We start from the raw sequence: 23233 nt of genomic DNA on the forward strand, positions 1-23233 counted from the left end.
CACTAAAACACTCATGGTCATATCAAACATTAAAACCCGTCATGGTCATGTAGCTGAAAGAAAAAGCCAGATTTCTCAGGAAATGCCAGAACATCTCTGTGCTGGAGATGATGGGGACAGGCCAGTTTGGATGCAGGATCCTTGTTTCAAAGCCCAGGACTGCTCTGGGGGCAGCAGTGCTCATGCCAAGACTGAATACCTGCTTTAGGACCTCTTTTTATTCAGAGCAGCCCTTAGAAGTCATTGAAGGGCTGACTTGAAACCACACATTCTCCAACCTCTTAAGAGAGAAGCGCAATTTGCCTGAAGATTTTGAAACAAACCACTGAAATTTGTATCAGAGCTAACTATCCTCCAAAACATTTTCATGTAACACTTGCTCTTTTTAGCTAGAAGTATAAATATTGTGTTCTAAAGACAGAATCAACCTATCCAACCTATTCCAGTCCATTCTGCAAGGCTTCTGCCATTTATGAAACTGCTCATCAAAAGCAGCAAGAACACACAGAACAGCTTTTATTTTCTGTTGGACTCGCAACAATAATAATTTTTCCCAACTGTGAGGTACAAATATTGTGCTTTTACAGCCAAAACACACACTAGGAGTATTTAGAAATCTAACTCATCAGGTAGTCAGAGCTCAATGCAGTTTGGAATTCTTTCATCCAAGGGTAGATTACTGATCACTCTAATTTATTTTTAATGAGAGGTCTGATCTATAGATACCAAAAACAAACAGAAGAGTTGTGGGACACTATGATAATAGCTCGTTTAGAAAAATCTACAAGAAATCATATCTCAAAGTCCAACCAGGCTCAAGTTTCAGAAAGATGAAAGGAAAATCTCCTACCTCAGGTGCCAGAACAACATCTGTCCTATTCTTCTATTGCCGAGTGCTCTCTCCAGGAGAAACCTAGAGAGTGCACAATCCAGAAAAGGCTCATACTTGAGGACTTGCACAAGTTGGAGAAGATATTGAGAGAGCTCTTCATCACTAGAATGAGGTACATAAAAGAAATTGGTAAGAGAGTAGCTAGATTAGTGATGCTCCAGAAATTCAGCGCCATGACAAACCCAACAGTGATGGGATTTGGTTCAATACCAAGAGCGTCTCCCAATTTTTCCATCACACAGAGAAGAACAACACACAACTTAGCGCAACTTCCAGATGGAAATGATTCCAGATGCATTCTTAGCATAGCCCAGCAGCCAAATTCCTTGTTTGAATTTGAAAGAAGTCAAAATAATTAATTTTTTTTACCCCAAGAGTCTATCCTTGACCATTAAAAATTAATCACTAAACTATTCACCACAGAGAATTCAGAATTCAAGGACAGGAAATGTGCAGTAATGATAATGTTACACAAGTCCTGCCCTAGGTTACAGTGGAGAGCAAACAAAATGCAATATGGGAAGAACTGCAGAGAATGAAGGCTCCTGTGGATCAAAACCAAATCAGTGATTCTCTCATTATTTATTACATGCTGCAGTTCACATTCCCATCAAATGGCACAGCCAGAGTGGAGGTGGCTGGAGGCCAGGAGTTACAGTATTTGACTCCAGGAATATGTCTCCCTTTGTTATTAAAACATTTCTCTCAGAGTTTCTCGCTCTCAAGGGATGAACACTCTGTCCTCTCTGGGACAAAGATGCATTGGTGTTCTCCTCGCAACATGGAGGATAGTCATCATTTCCTACAAGGTGTCAGAAAAAGGTGTTTTTATTTAGCTGCCAGTGAGCCTATCCAGAAATCAGACTGCTTTATTTGGCCACCTATTCACGGCAGGCAGTGTGTTCAGCTCTTTCCTCTCGAGGTTGTTTTATCCTGTGAGCAAACAGAATGAAGTCTGGCACCCCAGAAACCCTCACCTACCTCATCTGTCTCAGACACCCCACTGCATATTCCCTGACATACTGGTCAGGGTAATTGAAGTCCAGCAGCTCCAATGCCTCCCTGGGCAGCAGCTTGGGCCAGATCTGCAGGAGGGCCTGAAGCTGTTCCAAAAAAAAGGTGACAGGTAAGGACACAGGTGGGTCTCACTGCTCATGAAGGCACTCAATGAACAGAAGACAGTGACCAGCTGCCATGAAGGGGGTGGGGGAGTAGAAAGGAGAGAAATAATTTGGGGTAATTGGGCCCACTTCTGATTAAGTTTCTCACTCTTCAAAATGATGCAGATTATTTTTAGTCTGAAAAACCTGTTTCTTCACATACAATGCACAGTAAACAAAAATAAGGTAACACCAGATATGTATGGTTTAAAAACGTACATTCAATAAAAAATAAGATGTTGTTTAAGTGCCTTCATAAATATGTAACCATTTTGGTAACGGTGAAAGAAGTTTTCTACTAAGGATAAAAAAAAAAAAAAAAAAAAAAAAAAAAAAAAAAAAAGAAAAAATAAAAAGGGTTTTGTTGAGAGAGAGCTTTCTTTACCAAAAATATTTGCCCACCTCAACTGATGGAACCTTTTTGCACATTCACTGTGAATAGCAATGAGCTTAAAAAACCCCTCAGGTTAGATATTAAAACAAATAAAGAATCCCTAGACTGATGACAATAATGTGTTGGAAAAAAATACAGAATACAGTGATGCATAACTTTGGATTACCAAAAAGAACAACATTTAGAGGTCTCACAAAATACATTGTCATGAAGCTCACAGCTACCTGCTGAGAGCAATATGTATAGAGTTGTATCACTCAAACAGTGTACTATAAATACAAATAAACACTTAAATGCACATTAACATAAATGCATATTAGTATCAATGCAGCATATCAACAGCACAAGACGTTTCTTTCTGTAGGAACAAGTCATGATAATACCCTTCCCTACAAATTACATAACACAGGTTATTTCATATTTCAATAGCAACTTATAAAAGCTGAATATAAAAGATGATCTTGTTTTTCTCCTGGTTTCATAATGACTTTACAGCAGCGAAAAATCTTTATTTCTCCTCTGTCACACATCAACAACTCCTGCTTCCAGCTGCAGTACAACAAACACAAGTTCACACTTCCAGCCCACATTTAACAGGTGTGTTCATAACACCATTTATGTTATGCCCTTGGGGGCAGGTTCTGAATTGAGTCATCATTTTTGTGAAATCCAGAAGGCAAGAAATGGGCACGAATCACAGCACAAAGCCAGGGCTGTGCTGCAACTCCAGAATTAGAAGAAAGGATCAGCTGTTTCCATGGGCAAATACAGATGTATACGCACAATTTGTAATGATGTAAAGTAAAACTAAAGGTGTTTTAAATATAGATGTCACATTCCCACAGAAAAACGCACTCAAAAATACACTCCAAAATCTACTGATCCAGCAAGGGTTAGTGATGCCAGTCCTGATGTCAAGGTCTGCAGCCACCAATACTTCCATAGAGGAACAGTGGCACTGAAATTCTGCAGGAAATACTAACCCTGAACACATATTTAATACACAAAGCACACACTGCAAACAGCAGCTCTGCTTGTCACAGTCACAGATTCCAAAACAAAATTATCACAATTTCTACACAATCTACTGTAAATCAGGTGCAGAACCAGCAAAAATAGAGACATTTTGTTAACACTGAATAATTGAAATGGAGAACCTGAAATAGTCTGAAAAGATGAGTTGAAGTGTACCTACATGCCTCATATATCAGGCAGTGAAAATCACGGTCCACAGCATGTACGTTTACTGGGAAGATGATTTGAAAATACAGAGCTCTTCCCTCTGCTGAAATCATTGCACATGTGGTTACAATGAGAATGAACAATGCAATGTTTCAGTGAAAACTCAAATTTGGCCTTGGGGTACCAATATTTTCTTCTATAAAGAATAACCACAATTTTTTCCCTAACATTCTTCTATGAGTATACATTTAAGACAGGCCAGTATTTTTATTCCAGTTATTTCACATATTGCATCTCTCTACTTTCAGTAATGATGGTGGCACTTCACTGAAAGCAAATGGATTTTTAAAAAATTTCATTTAATTATTTATTTTTGTTTTAATTCTGCTTTGAGAAGAAATACTGCCTGTGAATTCTCCTAACAAGTTCTGCCACCCTGCTACTCTGCTGAGCAGGGAGGTTATGGCAGCAGTAAGGCCAATTCCTTCTGTGCAGCCATTCTACTAAAATCCTGCAAATCCAACGAGGGCTTGGTAAATAATGGTAAATAATTCAGGAAAGCTGCTTGAATCCGCTGGACATAACTTCATGGACCACTGAACTAATAGATTAAAGACAGTCTACAATCAAATATAGGAGTCCATTTCTAAAAGAGGCTTACTATTTTTAAGCTGCATTAATAAAAACAGGAATATAGTTTTTAAATCCATTTGCTTACAAACAGCTAGTGTTTGCTTTTTCTTATAAGCAGCTGATGTTTGATTGCTTCCTTGGGTCTTGTTGTTTTGTTGTATTGTGTTTGGGGCTTTTTAAACTTCTTGCTTGAAGTGTCAAGACTTTTACTGAAATACACCTAAAAATGGGCATTAAAATAACTTTTGGTACAACAGGGTGCACATTGTGGCAGACAACTACAGCTAGTACAGCAAATACTTAATTTTAATGGGAAGCAAATTATGAATCCTGCTAAAAATCCTTCCTAAAATTCACGAGTGTCTTGCCTTATCTGAAAAGGTAAGCCATTAGGAGTACTGACATGTCTATGTACTACAGAAATATTCAGCATGTTTAAGGTTAGAGCTCAATTTTTCAAAGACTCTTCACACTGCCAAAACCAATATTATGATATAAACTCCACTATTGTCTATAGATAAGCAAACATAAATACTATATTCCTTCCAGAAAGTACACAGTAACAAGACAACAACATATTTACAGCCATCTGTGTAAATAAAAAGGTTTATGCATATATAATATTTAATGTTTCCAATGTAAAGGACTTCGAGCTGTCAGCTAATACCCATACTCCAAATAACTTTTCAAAACTGCCACCAAAGGCCATATTTCAAAGCCCTAGCACTCAAAATGCCTTTTACTTCACATATTTTAGGGAGCAAACAAGTGCCTGTATTGTATCTCTACAGTTTTGATTTCCATATAACTTAATAATGAACACTAAATTCAGAAGTAATGGAACTGCTAAGGAACAGGATTCTTGCACATGAAAGAACACAAGTGAGCAAGGAATGTGTAGGTACTCCATTTTGCTAGTATAGTGTTCATGGCACAGGCAAGGAACTGGGATGAAATTCCATTTAATTTTAGAAGTTCACAGAACATATACACCTAGCTGGTAGGAAGGATGTAGCAGAAAATTAACTCTCTGCTGGAGCAAACTAAGATTCTGAGTGACTGGATAATCACAAAAATCATATGATGAATAGACAGAAGATGGATTTTCAAGGAGTGGCTGCCTTTTCTTGCAAGAACATGTAGCTTGTAACAGGTGAAGGCCAGAACAGTAAGGTGGAACAGAATTTTATACCATCAGTCATAACCCTTCACAGCAAATGCTTTTTTGCTCTAAGTTTATAAAAAATCAAAAAAGGTAGTTGAAAAATTTTAAGATGAGACTCAGGGAAAGATCTAAACATTATCTCAGTGTTGTGGTCTGCAAGAAGTTGAGCATCACTTATTTGTGAATTCTATCAGGAAGACCAGAACAATGCCTGGCTCCACCCTTTGGAAGGAGAGCTGTGCTTGATAACTTTGGCCAGACTTTTTAGGTTGGCACAAACTTCTCTGCACACAATCTGATTAAAACATTCCAATACCAATCCAGAAACCTGATACTTTATTACTTTTACAATCAGCCTATCAAGCAGGGATGATCTTTATATGAGCTCATATAATGGCTCCTGTATTACAGTTCAACCTATTCCCAAAAAGCGTCCCAAGAGTTGGATTCTTTTTGAGTAAATACAGCAGCAAAAGGCAGCTACATCAACTTCTTTACAGTGTAGTGAAATGACTTTGAACATCTGTACAGCCAACATATGAAACAATTTTACTGAAAATGACCTTTTATCACAGCATCAGCCTCATGTCCTTAAAAGTTACTTTAAAGAGACTATGTGGTCAAAGAGACAGGTGAGAATGATGTGTTTGGTAGCACTGGTGGGTCTCACATCTCTTAGAAAAAACATCTGTCTGGCTTGGTGAGGTTTAATTACCCAGTCTGAGATGTGTATTTTATAATATTTGAGCAGCTTAACAATTTTCACAAAAAGTTTTATTTCAGATCTTGATTTACAAGTTTTTTTAGAATAGCCTTATAAAAAGAATTATTGCTGTGAGGGTGGTCAAGCACTTTGTTGCCCAGAGCCTGTGGAGTCTCCTCTGGTGGAGATGCTGCCCACTCAGCTGGACACAGCCCAGCTTGGGCAGACCGTGCTGGAGCATCAGGCTGCACTGGATGACTCTGAAATTCTTGCTTTTAACATCAAATTTGAGCACAAGGTTTTAACATTAGTCTGTATAAATATTCACTGTGCTTTTCTCTTCAGAGGACCTCTGAAATGCATTTTGGTTTTGGTATATGGGGGGTTTTTTGAGAGAATAAGTCCTTCTTTACACGTCCAGGCTGCAGAAGTCAGACACTGAGCTCTAGCTTGCACAACACCATATCAAACTGGCTACACTTGGGAACGAAATCCTATTTACTGAAGCTTTTTTCCCTACCATCATTGTCTTTTCCCTTACCTGAGCAACATCTTCAAGTTTGTTCCACTTTAAAGAGAGCAGCAGTTTTGGCAACGATTGTGGGAAATTTTCACGACAGTCATACCGCAAAGTCCAAATGAGATCCATTTCATTTTCACAAAGCTGAGATAAAGGATCTCTTTCCATTATATCTTTTAGCACAACATAAAACTTCTTACCACCTCGACCCTAGGAAATGAGAGATATAGAATGTTGTGATAAATTCAGTAAAATTCTGGTAGGGTAGCTCAAATACCAGCAACCGTAGAGCAGAAAGAACATCAGATAAAAACTCATGAAACACAGGGAAATGACCACTGTGCCTTTCTTCCAGATTCCTTACTGGAGGCATGGTAAGTGATAGATTCTAAATCCTGTGCGAAGAACTTTCTGAAAAAATAGCTCAATTTTAGAGTGAAGGACACTAGATGGCAATACTTGTGTTTCCCAACTCCAGCATGGAGCATTCTCATTTAGGATGCATATACTTTCTTCTTCTATTTTTCAAATGAGCGAATTTAGATATATGAATAATTATTTATTTTCATTAGAAACAAAAAAAGACTTTCACAACAATCAAAAGAAAACACAGTTGCTTATTTTGGTTTTCTAGTCCTACATTGTTTTCCAGATCTAACGTAAATCTCAGCTGTCTTCCAAATCCCGAGTACATAAAGCTTTTTGACAAAATATAGACAAGTCAAAAAAAAGGTGGAAAAGTCAGATATATATCTGAATTTTAAAGCAGTTCATCAAAGTGAATTATATAAGAAAACAAAGCCAGTAGAATTGCTATTTGAGTAGTTGACTTATTTATTTCTAGATTGATGCAGAAGATAAGAACTGAAAAAATCCAGAAAATAATTTTCAAGTAGTCTTTAGACGATGCTCACCGCCATTGCAGCATTGTCACTGTTTCTTGCAATCTCAGCTGCCTTTTCAAGTATCTGCAAGAAATTGGTTTTAAATACGTTAGATTTAACCCCAAATCTGACTGCATTGCTAGAATCAGCACTACAGAAATGAAGCAGATAAGGAAACATTGCTATCTTTAGGCAGTTTTGTATATTCAGGGGTATAATACAGACTTGTGTGTAGTGTCCCTTTTCTCATCTGCAGGGCTAGGGAGATCAGGAACAGCAGTGCTCACAATGACCTCAATTATTTCCTTTTTCATCACTCCTGGGCTAAATTAAACAGTCTTCCTGATGACATCTTGCTTTCTGCTTCTGCATTTTCTCCTTATTTTTCACCACCAATTCCAAACTCCAAGTTATCCTTTGCTTTCTTCCCTCTACTTGTGCAGTTTCTAAGGGGACTGTTTCCATGCCCATGGGTCCATTCTTCTAGTCCTCAATCCCAGTAAGAATCCACAAGCCCAGTCCTTTCACCACACTCTCAGGCTGCCCATACGATCTTAATCAGTGTGCCCAGGTACTTCTAAAGATCTTGGATCTCCCCTCCATTATTTTTTTTTCCTCTTGAACATTTTACTTGGTTTTTGAAGTTCACTCAATAACCCATAAAAGAGAATTAAGTCTAGAAGTAAATGCAGTTGTTCAATGTGCATTCTGCACATTACTGCAACCAAGCCAGGCGTTACGATGCTGAACTGGCCAGGTATGTCTATTTACAGCTGTCAGATGCTGCTGCTTTGAGGAACAAATCATAAAATAAAATTTTGATGCAGAAAAAAGCCTAAGGAACTCCAGCATCTCCTTTTCCTGAGAGGTCTGCCTTTCCCATCACCCAGGAATACAACAGCACCCCTGGTTCAGCAAGATTGTGTTGTCTATACTCAGACTACACAAGAAACAACAAAAGACTGCAATAATCAGAGCATAAATACCCAGCAGCTAAAATCCTTAGAAAGGCATCCAAACTTGTTTTATTTCTTTTCTGTGTATGAAACTCTCATTAATATCACGTACTACATCTGCTACTTGGCTACAAAGCTTATTTACATACTGTGTGTGAAAACAAAACCATAGTGTCCTAATTCTATGTTAGATTCTTGCCTCCCTGTGTTTTGCAGAGTTCTTCTGTTTGCAAATAAACTTCCAAAGTCTTTGCAAGCCCAGTCTTGTTCGAGTGAACCCTGAGCCCCACGATGTGCCTGCAGCACTGGCCATGGACAAGCCCCACGTGGCTCCTGTCTCACACAAGTTTCTTATCCCTGGTCCAGGCACTTTTGCTCCTCAGCCCCAAACAGCTCCTTGCTGTGCAAGCAGGTTGCTGATATGATCAAAACGATTCATCTATTTTTGCACATTATGTTTCTCAAAAGAAAAATCTGGCATCGCATCCATTGTTTTCTTGGCAGAAAAAAGCAGCAACACTGGGAAAATGAGAAGCAGCCATAGAGCAAGCAAGTCTCAGCTGAAGCACTGTGAGAGACAGATCCTCAGCTGATGTAATTCCAGCAGCTGCAATGTCACTCCTCATTCAACAGAACCTTCAGCAAGAGAATATTTAGGAGACTGAGTTGAATGGAGCTGAAAGTTACAAGGGGTGAAGACCATTACAGACCCTACCTTAATGTCACTACATTCTGTCTTACCCAGTAAAATCCATTGGCTGCATTCAGCACAGGGTTTTACCTTCCTGAGAACTTGGTATTGCAGGGACAAAGAAAAACACTAGAGCCAGAACAAATATGTGATTACTAAAGAGACATGCTTTCACTTAGCCTGTCTGTAATATGCACATCAATTTTTTTTCTTTAGAAATTAAATACACGTAAGGGTAATGAGCAAAAAACTTAAAGCATTACAAATAAAGCAATACCAAAACTGGATAAAATACAACCACTATGAAGCATTAACTGGTCAGCCATAAATAAAGCAGCAATTGGTCAGTACTGGTTTAGCTCTTACTGCATTTCCAATGCTGTCTGAATAAAAGAAAAAGTACTGTGCTGACAAGGAGGGGGAAACACTATCAATCCAAACTAAAACAAAAGAAACCTCATCTTGTGACTTGATTTCATTTTTATGAACCTTAAATCCCAAATCTGCCTTTGAACAAGATGATAAAACTTGGTAATTTCAGTCTTTTTGCTCATGCCCCAAAAAGGTGCAAAATCCTCCAAAAAAACCAAAACCAACAAAGAAAAACACAACCAAAAAACACACAAAAAACCCAAACAACAACAACAACAAAAAATCCAACAAAAAAAGTAATTTCTCTAGGTTGTTATTGACTTTCCCCAAACCAAAATTCAGACTAATGTGTATATGAGTTAAGTCTGACTTTTATAATGTATCAATGGCAGTCTGTTTTTATTACTTGTTTCCAGGTCTTAGCTTTTTCTGGTAGTTTCTGAACCACTTTCCATCTATCCTTCACACTACAAAAATAACCATGTGTATTCCAAATATACACTTCCTTTCTAGAGAAATTGCTATCTTCACCTGTAGAAAACTGCAGGGCCACTTCAGTGGATTTAGTCCAAGAGGAGACCTTCAGAAATTCCTTTGCACACAGTATTGAATCCATTTATCATTTAAAGGACTTGGACTCACAGGGCAGTGTCCTTAAGAATGGGTAACACACATTTGTACCAAGAAAGAAGAGATCTTTATAGATCACAGGCAAGGACAGTTTGAAGGCTTCCAGAACAGCAGACAAATTTAGCTTTTTGTAAGATCATTCATATGGGAAACTGATTTGCTTCTGACCTTCAGAAGACCATGTACAGACTACTTTTAAAAGTGTACAATTTCAAAATAGACCCTGAAGCCAAGCACTGCCACTCACACAGTGCAAGTTTAACAAACTGCAGTATGGGGACTAAAATGTAGGAAAAGGAGAATTCACTGGAAAAGGCAGTGCTGAAAGGAAAGAAGAAACAGCTATTTCCACATAAGCATTCATGACTGCTCTTTAGATCATCCCTTACCTTATCAAAGGGAGGGTAATTAATAGGCTGTTTTGAATATTCCTGAAATCTAATGTGCAAAGCTGTTGCATTTTCAGTGTAAGGGTTGGTCTGGACGGTTCCCATGGGATTCAACATTTCTTCAAGTTCATCTGAAACACAGGCAGAGCAGTTAATATTACAGGCCAGGCAAGCAGTAAGAAATCACTCCTTGTAAAATAAACAGAGCACATTTTGCTGCACAGCACTTTCAGTGCAATGCCTTGTATTTCCAGCATAAACCACCTCCTGCATTCCCAAATGCTGGATTATCACCCAATGAGAAACTCATTTCCTTAAGGAAACATAACAGTCTAGGGAAGCTGAGCTATCCCTACACTGAAACAAATCCCAGTGAGATCTGCAGCTTCTGCAGAGCAGGACACGCCCTCTGGATCAGATGGAGAGCAGAGCTTCAGGCCAGCCAGGCTGGGACAGGGTCTCCTCAGGATGGGATCACGAGTGACACAGAGACTCCAGACACTCATGCTAATTGATCTCAGTATCAGAGTACAACACAAAATTCTAATTCATAATTTCTGCTGAGGCAAATATTATCATTTACATTATTACTGATCTATTCAATTTGGGGTGCATGGTACAGGGACCAAATGAAGCCTAAACTGTACCTTAAAAACAAGTAACAGCTTGCTTATAAACATGCATCTATTTGATGTGGTTTTCCTTCCATCACAGATGAAACTTTTAAAAGACTACTTCCAAGCAGGCTCCTGCTCTTCCTTTTTCCTGCTAAACAATACTTTCAGGAAAGAAACTAAAATGTTGTCTCTTTGTCCAGATAAAAATTACAAGTAATAAAGAGATTATTACAAGAGAACTGAGCATACATACAGTAAATATTCTGCTACTGGAGCCTACATTCTCCCACACTTAAAGTCCAAATCTGAAAAGCTGAGGTTTACCAGGAAATGATGACCAGCTGTGCAGTACCAGTTCTCCATTCCTCAAGTGTCCTTTATAATCAAACACCATGGTATTTACCCAGGCTACAGGATAATGCTGCCAAAGGAAAAAATTGTTATATGGAACCAAAGATGCAGCAAATGTTACTACACAGAAAACACTGCAATATACATAAAATTGAGAGGTCACGTGGGGTTTTTTTCAAATGGTGATACCTTTCAGAAAAGCAGTCACTGAGAAGTATCAAAAGTTTTCATACCAACATGTGCAATTCTTAATACATACGCTCTTTTTAATTTTTTGCCTTCTTGAGCACTAAAGTGAGGACAAGGGAGGATTTCTGGATGCTGATTTTGATATAACTAGGAGGTAACTCAAGAAAAACAAATGAAATAATTACCACTTTTCCTGCTTTCCTAATGGTTTGGTATTTGGAAGGGTTCATTGCCTTGGTGGACTTCTTAGTTTTCATCTTATCCATAACAGCATAAACAGCAAAGCAGAGCCTTGCCATCCTTGGCAGATCACAGACATTGATTTCAAACTCCAGCACTTCATTCCAAATGTGGTCACTTCTCCCAGATATTTCTGTGCTTACAACTGTTTTACAAAGGAGCTCTGTGCCATGGAAAAGACCAGCCCTAACATGAACCTGACATAAAGAAATGAGAGATTTTAAGTTTGTCACAGAACCAACAGGATTTTGCATAGAATAATAATAAAGAACATACATATGAATTTCATCAAACAATTAAGCAGAATGAAGAGATTAAGACTATTTTTCTGAATACAAATTAAAACCTCCGGGTAGAACCCATCTATGCTTCTAAACAAGAAATATCTAGGGGGGGGTTTCAGCTTAAGAAAAAACTTACTTTTTATTTCAACTACTTCTAAAAATGTATAGAGGGAACACTGCTGACCCTAACACCAGGAGTCACCTGTAATGACAATGACACTGTATGTGACTTCCAGGGTTTGTTTTGTCTTCAGTATTCAGAAACCAACAAAAACAGGTAGCTTGAACAATGAAAATAACAACCAGGAAAGGAGAAGGACAACTAGATAAAGAAGCTGGAGTTACTGGCACTGAAATTAAACTCATTACAGGGCAATGCTGAGATGTTTTTCTGTTCTTTCTTAATTTCTCTGTTTCATTTCTACTTTTCTGTTCAATAACATATATACACAGAAAACTGCAGAGTGAAATGTAGCAACTTCTTTCAGGTAGCCTTCCAAAATACCAGTGTGAGAGAGAAACAGATAAAGAGAAAAACCCACAAATGTAATCTTTTCATCAACACTAAAAGAAGTTCTCCGTGTTAAATGTGTAAAAATGATCTGATGTTTCTGGTTCCCTCTGCTCCTGAATCAACCTTCGCCACATTCCCTTTAAACTATCATATTATTGCTGAGCACTGCAAGGGAAAGAGAGATATTAAATTTGATAGTGGTTTTGGGTAAAAATATAATTCACGTCTCTAATTCTATGACTTCTCATCCTGTTAATGTAAGGGATTGGATCCCAATTTTTTTCATTTCATTCTGACATGCCTCTTTATGAATGAAATGGTGTGCACTGATGGGGTGGCCAAAGACCAAGACAAAAGAAAACCAATTTCCAATGTCACGGATTTGGAAAATGGGGTGTTGGACTCTGGGTGAGGTCACTTGTGCCCTAGGTGGATGTCCCCAACCCAACTCACAGCTGACAAATGTTTTGTTCCCCACTACAAACACTGCATTTGTGAACCTTGGTGGTGGTTTCAGCAGAAACGGATGAATATTGGTCTATCCACAGCACAGTGGGGCTAAAGGAACAATGGCAGCGAATTAAACAGTCATAGAATCAGGACTGGAAAACAAATACATTCTCAATAGTGACTATTTTGTAACACTGTAGACAGACAAGGCAGGGAAACACGCACAGGTTTGCAGGGTCACTGCATTCATTCTAGGTTACCCACAGGACTTTTAATTTTTCAAGGCTAAAAAGCATTCAAAATACTAAGTAACATTTAGATAGTGCCCACAGGTGCCAGTACAAAAGAACTGCCCATTTTTCCTGTTTCTTCTTCTTGATTGTGTTTCCCCTAAAAGGATACTGAAATTAACCAAAAGTCACTTTTCTAAGCATGAAAAGACCCTTAGAAGCTCCTGACAGCTATGTTGCTTCCAGAATCCACCAGCTTTTTTATCTTCCATTTTAAAAACTTCAGAGTGTACAGAACAGAGTTAAGAAGATATTAGAACTAGCTAAATAACGGTTTAAACAAAGAAGAGGGAATCATCTGGTTTTGCAGCCATTCATTTCCACAATCACAGTGTCTCAGATATTAAAATGTAACTATGGCTCATTTATTGGTAATGTAGAACTTTTTGGTGTTGACCAAAACGTAGGATTGCTAATTTACAAGGAGGTTGTAACAACAGTTTTGAATTTAAAAAATGCATCAAGTATCCTGAATAAAGCATGAGAACAGCAAATATCAATGGTTAACTGGTTATCTTCCTTATCAACAGGAATAGCTACAGAATTCACTGATTTCTAAACCAAGTAAAGGAGTTTAATGTTGTTCTACCTCACAATCAAGTGTTTTGTAAGGCATTAAAGTAGCTGTGCAATAAATTCCCACGTGTTAACAACTTGTGTTTTGTCCAGCAGTCAGTAGCCCAGTCACGTATATTTTTACAGGAAATGATACTCCAGCTTTCTTTCTTTGTGTTCCTCATATGTAGAAAATAAAAGACAGATTGTAGAGAAGCACACAGTCCAAGTTTAGACATACAGAATATATTCAGGACCACAAAAATACCATGTTGCCCTTAAAAACATTTAATATTTCATTTACTCGTGTCAGGTGTTCATGACAATCTATTCTAAATGAGCTCACTTCACACCACTGTCAGCACTTTAGAGAAATGATGTTATTAAAAATCAAATATCAGTGAACACTTATGTCATACTGCCACAATGATTGCAATGTTTCAATACACATAACCAACTTCAGGCAATAAAGGAATATTTCAGCAATAAAGCCAATTTTGACCAATGCTACCGATGCAATTGGGAATAAATAAAAATGCTGAAAGCTGTATGATTTTGAGTTTAATTAACATTGAAAATCATTAAAATGATGAACAGAATGTCTTCTGATACCAGACACAGTTACTTACTTTGGCATTTTCTTCTGTGTTTAGTTTATTACCCTTTAATAGAATAATCTTAAAAGGGTTGGAAATATCCCACACACTCTGAGAAGAGAAACAAAGACACAAGTTCATTCTTCACCACTGTAACATTGAGATCTATTTTGTAAGCTAAGCATTCTAAGCAAAAATATCAAATACAAACCAAAAAAATGCAATTAAAAACATAAATTTGAAATCTTCAAAGACAAATCGGTTATCCTAGCTACAAAAGGAGACAAAGTAAAAACTCAGCTGGAAGAGAGGTGGGGGTGAGAACATACATCATGTACTGCATCCTGACAATTCAAAATTTATTGTTCATTCTGAATAACTGCAGAGTGTGTAACAGAGCAAAGACCTGTGCACATTTCTGTTTCTGAGGTAAATCTCTCAAAAAACAGGAGGCTCTGAGTGGACCCAGGTGACCCACACTGGAACACAGCAGGCACAGCACAAACCCCAGGAACTGGGATTTACATCCCACGAGTCACTGCTCCCTTTGGGTATCACACATTCTCCCCATGAACTCACAGTTGTTGCTCTTGTTTTTTTTGGTGGCAGAGGAAGAGGAAGGTTGGAGGATTTTCGGTTTATGGCAGCTTCTATGGCAATCATCTCCTGCTCACACATCTTCTTTATGGTGCAGCACTCCACCAGGGTCAGCTGGGGAAGGGTCCTGTTCATCACACAGTTGCGGATATACTGAAAGTCCAGGGAAAACAGTTGTTAGCAGCCAGCAGACTACTCCTACAGCAACTTCCAAACCAAAGAAACAAAGAATTCACTACAGAGATACTAAGGGAATGGTGCTCATGTGTTTTACAACAAAGTGTTACAACAGTCTGTCCGCAGACACAAGGAGGGAGATGTTGCTGTTCAGTAATGGATGGGAGGGATCGGAGGAAGCACCTTTGGCCAAGGCAGCAGAGAATTGTTATATCAACTTCCAAAAAACTCTGTGTACCTGGAACTGAATTAATGGGTGGTCACCAAAGACATATTCCAGCCTTCCACTAACTTGCAGCACATAATCAGCAGGATCAACTTCCTCATCTTTTCCATGGATAGTCAAACGTTTTCGGATTGCCAGCTCATTCAGCTTGATGGGATTCATGTTAGGAGACACCTGGAAACTAAATACATCCTAACAAAACACAAACAGGAATACTGAAGGTCAAACTTCTCAAAGGCAGACACACAAGGCTAAAATTGTAGCACACATAATGAAACAGGCAGAAATTATAACTGTTAAATCCAGACTATTTTAACAGTTAAAGTTTGTATGTTTAGGGCAATCAAAATAATAGACACCCTAAAAGCTGTAAGATGTTAATTCCAAAACTTTTACATTATCAGAAGTACTTTTAAGAACATAGGCCTTTATTTGATTTAGCAGAAATTTAAAGAATTCTAGAGCAATGTATTAATCTAGAAGGTTGTATTTTAGAATGTTGAATGAATCATAAATCATAATGCATTTCAAAGTATTTAGCACTAGATGTGTTAATTTTTCATCTTTCTGCCCACTAGCAAGTAACCATCTTTTTAATCACTGAACTCAGAAGAAAAAGCTTCAAGTAAGAAAGCAGAAGAAACTGTGAATGTGATTTATGCATAAACCACCACCACATTGGGAGGACAGCAGAAAAGAGGAGTAGCACCAACACCTGCAGCATTCTGAACACAAAGTGGAAAAGCTGCATTTTTAAAGAAAGTTTTTAATTAAAACCCTTAGAGGCTATCAACCTATTTCCAAAGTATCTCTAATTTTAATGTGTTCTAAAAAAATATAGGTAAGAAGTTACCCTCTTTTGTAAATTAAAAATAAGGTTTAAATTAATTTCAAGTTCCTAAAGTACAAGATTGTCTGTGTAATCTTTCATCTCCCTTTATCTACCACATTAAGCTTTATACAGGTTTATTCGCAAAGGCTGATTCAGGAGGTCCTGGGGTTTTGTTGTTTTATTTTTTTCAAGTTTTATTACTTTTTATTTACACACAATTCTGAAGATGTGAGCACCCAGTCATTGACAAATGTGAAGTGTTGTCTGCTTAGATTCGTTTGATTTGTGCTTTATTTATATAGACTGGTAAGAAGCCAAGCTGCCTCAATGGAACAAGCAAACTCTGCAGAGCCACACTAAATTAATTCTGTATTTTCTCAGTTTCTGCCTGTTTCACAACAGCTTCCACCTTTCAGAAAGCTGCCACAGTGTGAAGGCTTTTTTCTCCTGCCATAGCTGCTAGTAGTAGACAGGGAATAACACTTTTTCTTCCCAGGAAGCTGGTGCTCTCTGACAGCTGCCTTGCTCCCCAGATGATCCTAACAGACATGTCACAGAGATGAAGAGCAGTCTCTCCTGCTCCAGAGACAACCACAGAGACCTTATAGCTCACCCACATCTTCCAGACAAAAAACACTTCAATATTTCCTTCTCTCAACCTTGCAGCGCCAACAATTGGCAGAACAGTCCCCACACCTTCCTCTTTAATTCTCCTGGGATGACTCCAGTGCTCAGTGCAAGCAGTAAAGTCTGGGACAGACTTTACTGCTGTAAAAAGCAGCTCAGATTTGAACTGTTAATAGCCCTGAAGGTCAGAGCTGGCAGCAGAAGCATTTGAAACATGTGAAATGTCAGCAGCATAAGCTATTGTCATGGCAGGCAAATACATTCTGCACCAGCAAGAACTTTTGCACTGTTTTGTCCTGTCAGCATATGCATATAGATGCAGTATTTAATCAAAGGCTGAAGATAATCTCCCTCCTGGACAACTACAAGCTCTATGTTAAGCTGAAGAGGACTAGAAAAGGTTTTGTCATAAAACACCCATGCATCCAACATTAGCTGGGGTTACTGCTGACCAAATTTAGCTTTCACCTCTACATTTAATGTTTCCAGGAGCAGATGTGTGTACCATTTTAAACCTTTAAAGTTTAAAAGGTTAGTGCTAGAAATAATTCACCTTTGTTACTAAAATCATCTGAATCGCTAGAAAATCAGCCTCTTGCACCTGGGTCAAAATGGACACCAAATCTAGCCTGGTGTGTTTACACACTTGGAAGATTTTTAAGGTTTCCAGTGCTGAGCATTTGTGGTTATCCAAAAGAACAGAGTGTAAAAAATGGTAGTGGAATAATGGACTCAGGCAGAGTCATAGCAACTTCAACATCATAAAAACTCATGCTAGAACATTTCAGGTTTTCCTGGTAGAAACTAAAGGGGGTTTTATTTTAAAACTAAACTATGGTTTTGCCAGCCTTAACAAAAAGCTAACTCTAAGTCTCAGTGTACAAGTTTTCCATGTGCATTTCTAGTAAAGGGAATACTAATTTTTCTTTTTTAAACAAATTCATTTCTAGATCTAATTAGCAGATCAATCCCAAAGATGTTTAGTGAGTCACACACAGAGACAAGTGTGCTGAATATGGTGCTTCCCAATTATCTGTAATCTCTGATGAACTGAGCTTAAAACTGAATGTAAGTGAAACAACACAGAAACAGTTGGCCAAAAAAAGGTCTGACAACTTTGAGTCATGTTTTACATTTAAACAAATGTGAAGGAATATAGAAGATACAAGTTGTGCGTTTTGCCTTAGAAGTTGAACTGTAATTAGACTTCAGAAGTTCAATTCTCAACGCTGGGCTCACATCCTCACTTTCTTTGAAGAGTTAAGGATCCTGGTGAAAGACTTTGCATTTTAAAACAAACACTGTAATGTAGATATTCTATTTCATTTATATCCTTGAGCAATCCATGCCAATTCAGACCTAGATCAAGAATAGTTCACAAAACATGATGCATCACCATTCCTACCTGGCAGTTATCAAAATGAACAGCCACTACAAGGTTTCCACTATAGAGCTTATCTTGGAAGCTCTCTGGGATAACAGGCTCCTGCTCTGGTGGGTAAGTGTGCTTCAACCAGTCCATCCAGGAGAGACCCACAAGTGACTGAATCTTTTCCTCACTGATCCTCCTCATTTTAGCTCGGAAGTCATTCACTTCAGGATCTTTTAAGGCATCAAACTCATGGAGACCTGAAAGAATTCAAGGAAGCAAAAGGATACACAGCTGTAGAAATACTGCCCATCCCATTTAAACCATTATTAGCTTAAAGTTAAGGTGACACAGGTGGTTTCCTTCAGATATCTCATAAAAAATGGGTACTCAGAGTTGAGTTCTACATTGGGTTCTACATTGTCCTGGACATCAGTGGACTTCCAAAGTTACTTGCATAATTCCCCTACAACCTGGCATGAGTGTTTATTCTAAACACCATGAACCAATGTATCTCTTAGGCACTATGAAGTGGAAAATCCAACCTTACCCTGGGTTTAAGGTAGCTTGGAAAGTTTTATGTCTCTCCTCACAAGAGCAAATTTTAAAAAGTACACTAAATGCACCACAAAGACCAAAGAACAGAAGTTCTTGCAAACTATGGGTTTGTTTTTAATCACCCAGAAAGATGACTTTGTCCTTTTTAATTTTGTTTAAAAGTCGAAAAAGAAAATCTTCTACTCAAGTCAAAATGACTGAAATTTCTACCAATCCAAGACCAGTAATATTCCCTTTCCAAAACATGTAAAGAAAGAATACACAGGACAAGCCCTGCCTGACCAACTTGGTGGCCTCCTGTAACTGCATGGCATCAGTGGACAAGGGGATGGCTGTGGATGTCACCTATGTGAATTTCTGTAAGGCCTTGGACATGGGCCCCATAATGTCCTTGTCTCCAAATTGGACAGAGATGTATTTGATGGCAGACTGTCCAGTGGGTGTGAAATTGGCTGGATGGTCACATCCAGAGGGTCACGCTCAACATCTCAGAGTCCCAACGGACATGAGTGACAAGTGATGTCCCTCAGGGTGTACTGGGACCAGTGTGATTAAACAGCTTCATTGATGACATGGACAGAGGGACTGAGTGCACCCTCAGCAGAGCTGCAGATGACACCAAGCTGAGTGGCGTGGTGACACACCCAAGGATGGGATGCTAGCCAGAGGAACCTGGACAAGCTCATGAAACGGGCACCTGGGAATCCCACTGAGGTTCAACAAGGCCAAATGCAAGGGTCCTGCATGTGAGTCACAACCCCCAGTATCAATGTAGGCTGGGGGATGAGCAGATGGGGAGCAGCCCTGCCCAGAGGGATTTGGGGTTGCTGGTGGATGAGCTGGACATGACCTAGCCATGAGCAGAGCCCAGGAAGCCAAACGTATCCTGGGCTGCATTACAAGCTGTGAGGGCAGGTGGGCAGGGGAGGGGATTCTGTCCTCTCTTCTGCTCTAGTGAGGCCCCACCTGCAGTGCTGCACTCAGCTCTGAGGCCCCCAGCATAAGGGGGACAGGGACCTTCTGGAGAGACTCCAGAGAAGGCCACAAAGAGGCTCAGAGGGCTGGAGCACCTCTGTAATGGAGACAGGCTGAGAGAGCCTGGAAAAAAGCAAGCCCTGGGGAGTTTTTAAATTAAAAGAGAATAGATTTAGATTATATGTAAAGAAGAAATTTTTTACAAGGAGGGTGGTGAGGCACTGGCACCAGCTGCCCAGAGAGGTGGTGGATGCCCCATCCTGGACATGGTCAAGGTCAGATTGGACAGGGCTCTGAGCAACCTGGTCCAGTTGAACGTGTTCCTGCCCACAGCAGGGGGGTGGAATGAGATGACCCGATACAATGGAAAGCTGTGACTTTTTTGTACTTCAGGACATGTAGCGCCTGCAAGTGTCTTTATCTTTACTCATGAACTTTGAAGGACATTGTCCAAATCACACAGTGCCTTCTGAGAACAAAGCACTAAGTTTAGAAGCTCAGACAGGAACACATTTTTTTCCCTGCTAAGGTACTGAATAGGGGCTGCACAAGGCAGGGTCTCACACAGCTCTGATAAACCAAATATTCAGTCACAGAACGTGAATCTCTCTGAATCTGTCAGGATTTGTCTGAATGGTTAAACTGACCAACTACTTCTGTTGTCAGCTCTAACAAACAGGCAGACAGTGTATTGCTGAAATCTAAACAAAACCTGCAGTCTTTATAAGAGACCCAACAATGGCTCATTGTTTTAAAACAAGAGGTATGACCTCATATGACCCTGTCAATCTTGATTGTATAACCAAGCAGAGTAGATTTAAAAGCTGAAAATTCTGAAATAACATCAAGAATAAGTTACTGTGAAACCTTTAAAAATAGCTTTTCATTGTTCGATGGAAATCAGTGCCACAATTGAGAGCAAAAACAAGAATGATTGTTAACCAAGTCAGACAGCACATATAAAATCATAACAATTTCTAGTTCCTTCTAGCTTGCTGGTAGGTTATTTATAACACTGCTCAAGGATTATGCTGTTCTTCACTTAGTAATAACAATAATACATGTTTTCTCCTCATCTACAAAATAAAATTTGTTCCTGATTGATGTAGTAATACAATGCTGAAATGCAATACAGAAAGTAGCTTTAAAAAACTTTCACGTGTCTCATCTTGAGTATTTAAATTCTTTCCAACTATATCAGTATTTTTTTGACACAGGGAAATACTGATTTTTTAATTTTTTTTAAAGTCCACTCCTACCTGCCCAATTAAGACCCTCATACTCAAAGCTTCATCTCTTTTAAAAAAAAATATTAAATGGAATTACCTTTGCCTATAAGGACACCTATTTTGGAATCCAGCTTTTCTCCTGGATCACAGTTCCTTGTCACTAGTTTAAGGACAGGAAGAAAGGGTCTAACATCACAAAGTCTCCGTGTTTCATCCTCTAATTCTTCATGTACAGCCGTCTGATTCACACATGAGAACATGTAAGAGTCAATCTCCATGAGGAGGTGAAAAAGTGGGTAGGAATGTGCCTGCTTCCATAACAGCTGCAATAAAAACAAAGAAATAAATGAAAAACAAACAAATAAACAAAAAAGCTCCAACAACAAAAAAGCAGAAAACAGAGACTTATCTTAAGGCACTAAAGGTAACATTAATTTCCATTTATGTTCCCCAAAAATAGTAAAGAAACATGTTTCCTAACTTGGTTAATTTTTGTCCCTATATATCATTATGTGTTTACTTTGTCTCACTTTCAGTCTCTATCTTGAGTGATTTCCAGGACAGACCTCTGTAGCTGGCACCAGCGTTCCTCTGGAGAACAGCTAAATATCAAGAGTACAAAGAGTTTGTGGCATGTCAAGTTTCCATGTGCCACAAGCATCAGGAAAAACAGACAGCTTAGTTCAAATCCCTTATTGCTGTCACTTACACATTTGTTTTTAAATTATTTATCACTTGAAATCACATATTATATTAGGAATAGGTTAGTCTGTGCTGTAATTAATTCACTGCCTATTTCCTCAGCAACTTTTCCCAATGTCCTCACATGGCCATTATCTGATCAAAGGTCAGTAGATTGTTTTTAATATCTGTGTCACTTCCTTACATTCTCCCCTTCCTTTCCTTTGGATATTCCCTCACATTTTAAGTGATGCTCCAATTTGTACAAAACCATTAAAAACTGGCAGACAGTTTTTAAAGCAATTCTCTTTGGTACCAGTCAACAGAAGCAGGAGCCCAATCTAATCAGAGAAATGTCAGATCAGCAAACAATGGATTCCCAACGTGTTGGGAAAAGGTTCAGAGTAGCAATACAGTATTAACATAGAATTATCAGAATAATCTCTGCTGAACTGTATCTCTCAGCAAGAAGGCACTCTCCAAACCTTGCCATATGCCCAAACCCAGTGCTAACCCTCCCCCACACACTAGTCAATTCTTTACCATTCAATCTGCTGGGCATGTGCCTTCAGTACCTCATTCCTGTGCTTGCTAAAACTCACGACTTGATCTGCCAGAGGGCGCGTCAAAATCAGAACCAGCCCTCATTCCAACACCAGTTAACTGCCCCTTTGGTGTTACCTGTTTAATCTGAGATATGGTGGCATCTCGAGGGACATCCAGATTGATGTAGATTCCAGTGGGCAACAGGAAGTCCACAGATATTGAGCCATCAGCACCAATCTGTGAATCCACTGCCCAGATGTCAAGGCTGTCTGTCACGGCAGGAGGCATTATGGAATCTCAATAATATCATAACCACATGGCCTTAGGGAAGAAAAAAACCCAAAATTCAGTATACTTAACCTTCTATAATTAGACACACATTTTAAAGTCTTTGGAAGGTTTACATAAGCCTGCTTTGTACAGCTCAGCTTACAACTCTGAAGTCTCAAATGCCAGTATTGCAAACACATAAGCACAGTTTTACTCATTAATGTTACTTAATATAATAAAAATATTTGCCTGGCAAAGCATTATTGTTTAGATGCTTATATCATTAAAACCAAGTAATAAAAGAAAAAACAAATTAGATGTTAGCAAAAAAAAGTTAGAAATTAATTTCAAGTTCTTTCTGAAACTTCACCTGTGTAAAACACAACTAAAATATGCCTTTTGGATGAAGAATGGCAATATTTCATATGAAAACTCATGATCAGTTCCATTATTTTACTTTTTGCAAATTTCCTGTTAGTTGTTCACTAA

At 38.7% G+C, this 23233-nt stretch overlaps 1 protein-coding gene across 4 annotated transcripts in view; it reads right to left on the bottom strand.

The window, feature by feature from the left end:
- Positions 1-23233, bottom strand: part of PIK3CB (phosphatidylinositol-4,5-bisphosphate 3-kinase catalytic subunit beta) — an 88847-nt gene that overhangs the window by 14043 nt on the left and 51571 nt on the right. For all 4 annotated transcript variants that reach the window (XM_083869001.1, XM_083869000.1, XM_083869003.1 and 1 more), the window contains 13 exons: positions 22610-22795; positions 21345-21570; positions 18522-18745; positions 15670-15849; positions 15237-15407; positions 14691-14768; positions 11914-12165; positions 11513-11609; positions 10572-10702; positions 7564-7617; positions 6671-6859; positions 1874-1995; positions 851-994 (listed from right to left, as the gene is read on the bottom strand). In XM_083869001.1, the coding sequence (XP_083725127.1) occupies positions 851-994; positions 1874-1995; positions 6671-6859; positions 7564-7617; positions 10572-10702; positions 11513-11609; positions 11914-12165; positions 14691-14768; positions 15237-15407; positions 15670-15849; positions 18522-18745; positions 21345-21570; positions 22610-22762 (2021 nt within the window). In that variant the 5' untranslated portion in view covers positions 22763-22795. The remainder of the gene's footprint in view (positions 1-850; positions 995-1873; positions 1996-6670; positions 6860-7563; positions 7618-10571; positions 10703-11512; positions 11610-11913; positions 12166-14690; positions 14769-15236; positions 15408-15669; positions 15850-18521; positions 18746-21344; positions 21571-22609; positions 22796-23233) is intronic.

Source organism: Zosterops lateralis, assembly GCF_965231275.1.
Source record: "Zosterops lateralis genome assembly, chromosome: 10".
In the NCBI taxonomy this organism is placed as follows: domain Eukaryota; kingdom Metazoa; phylum Chordata; class Aves; order Passeriformes; family Zosteropidae; genus Zosterops; species Zosterops lateralis.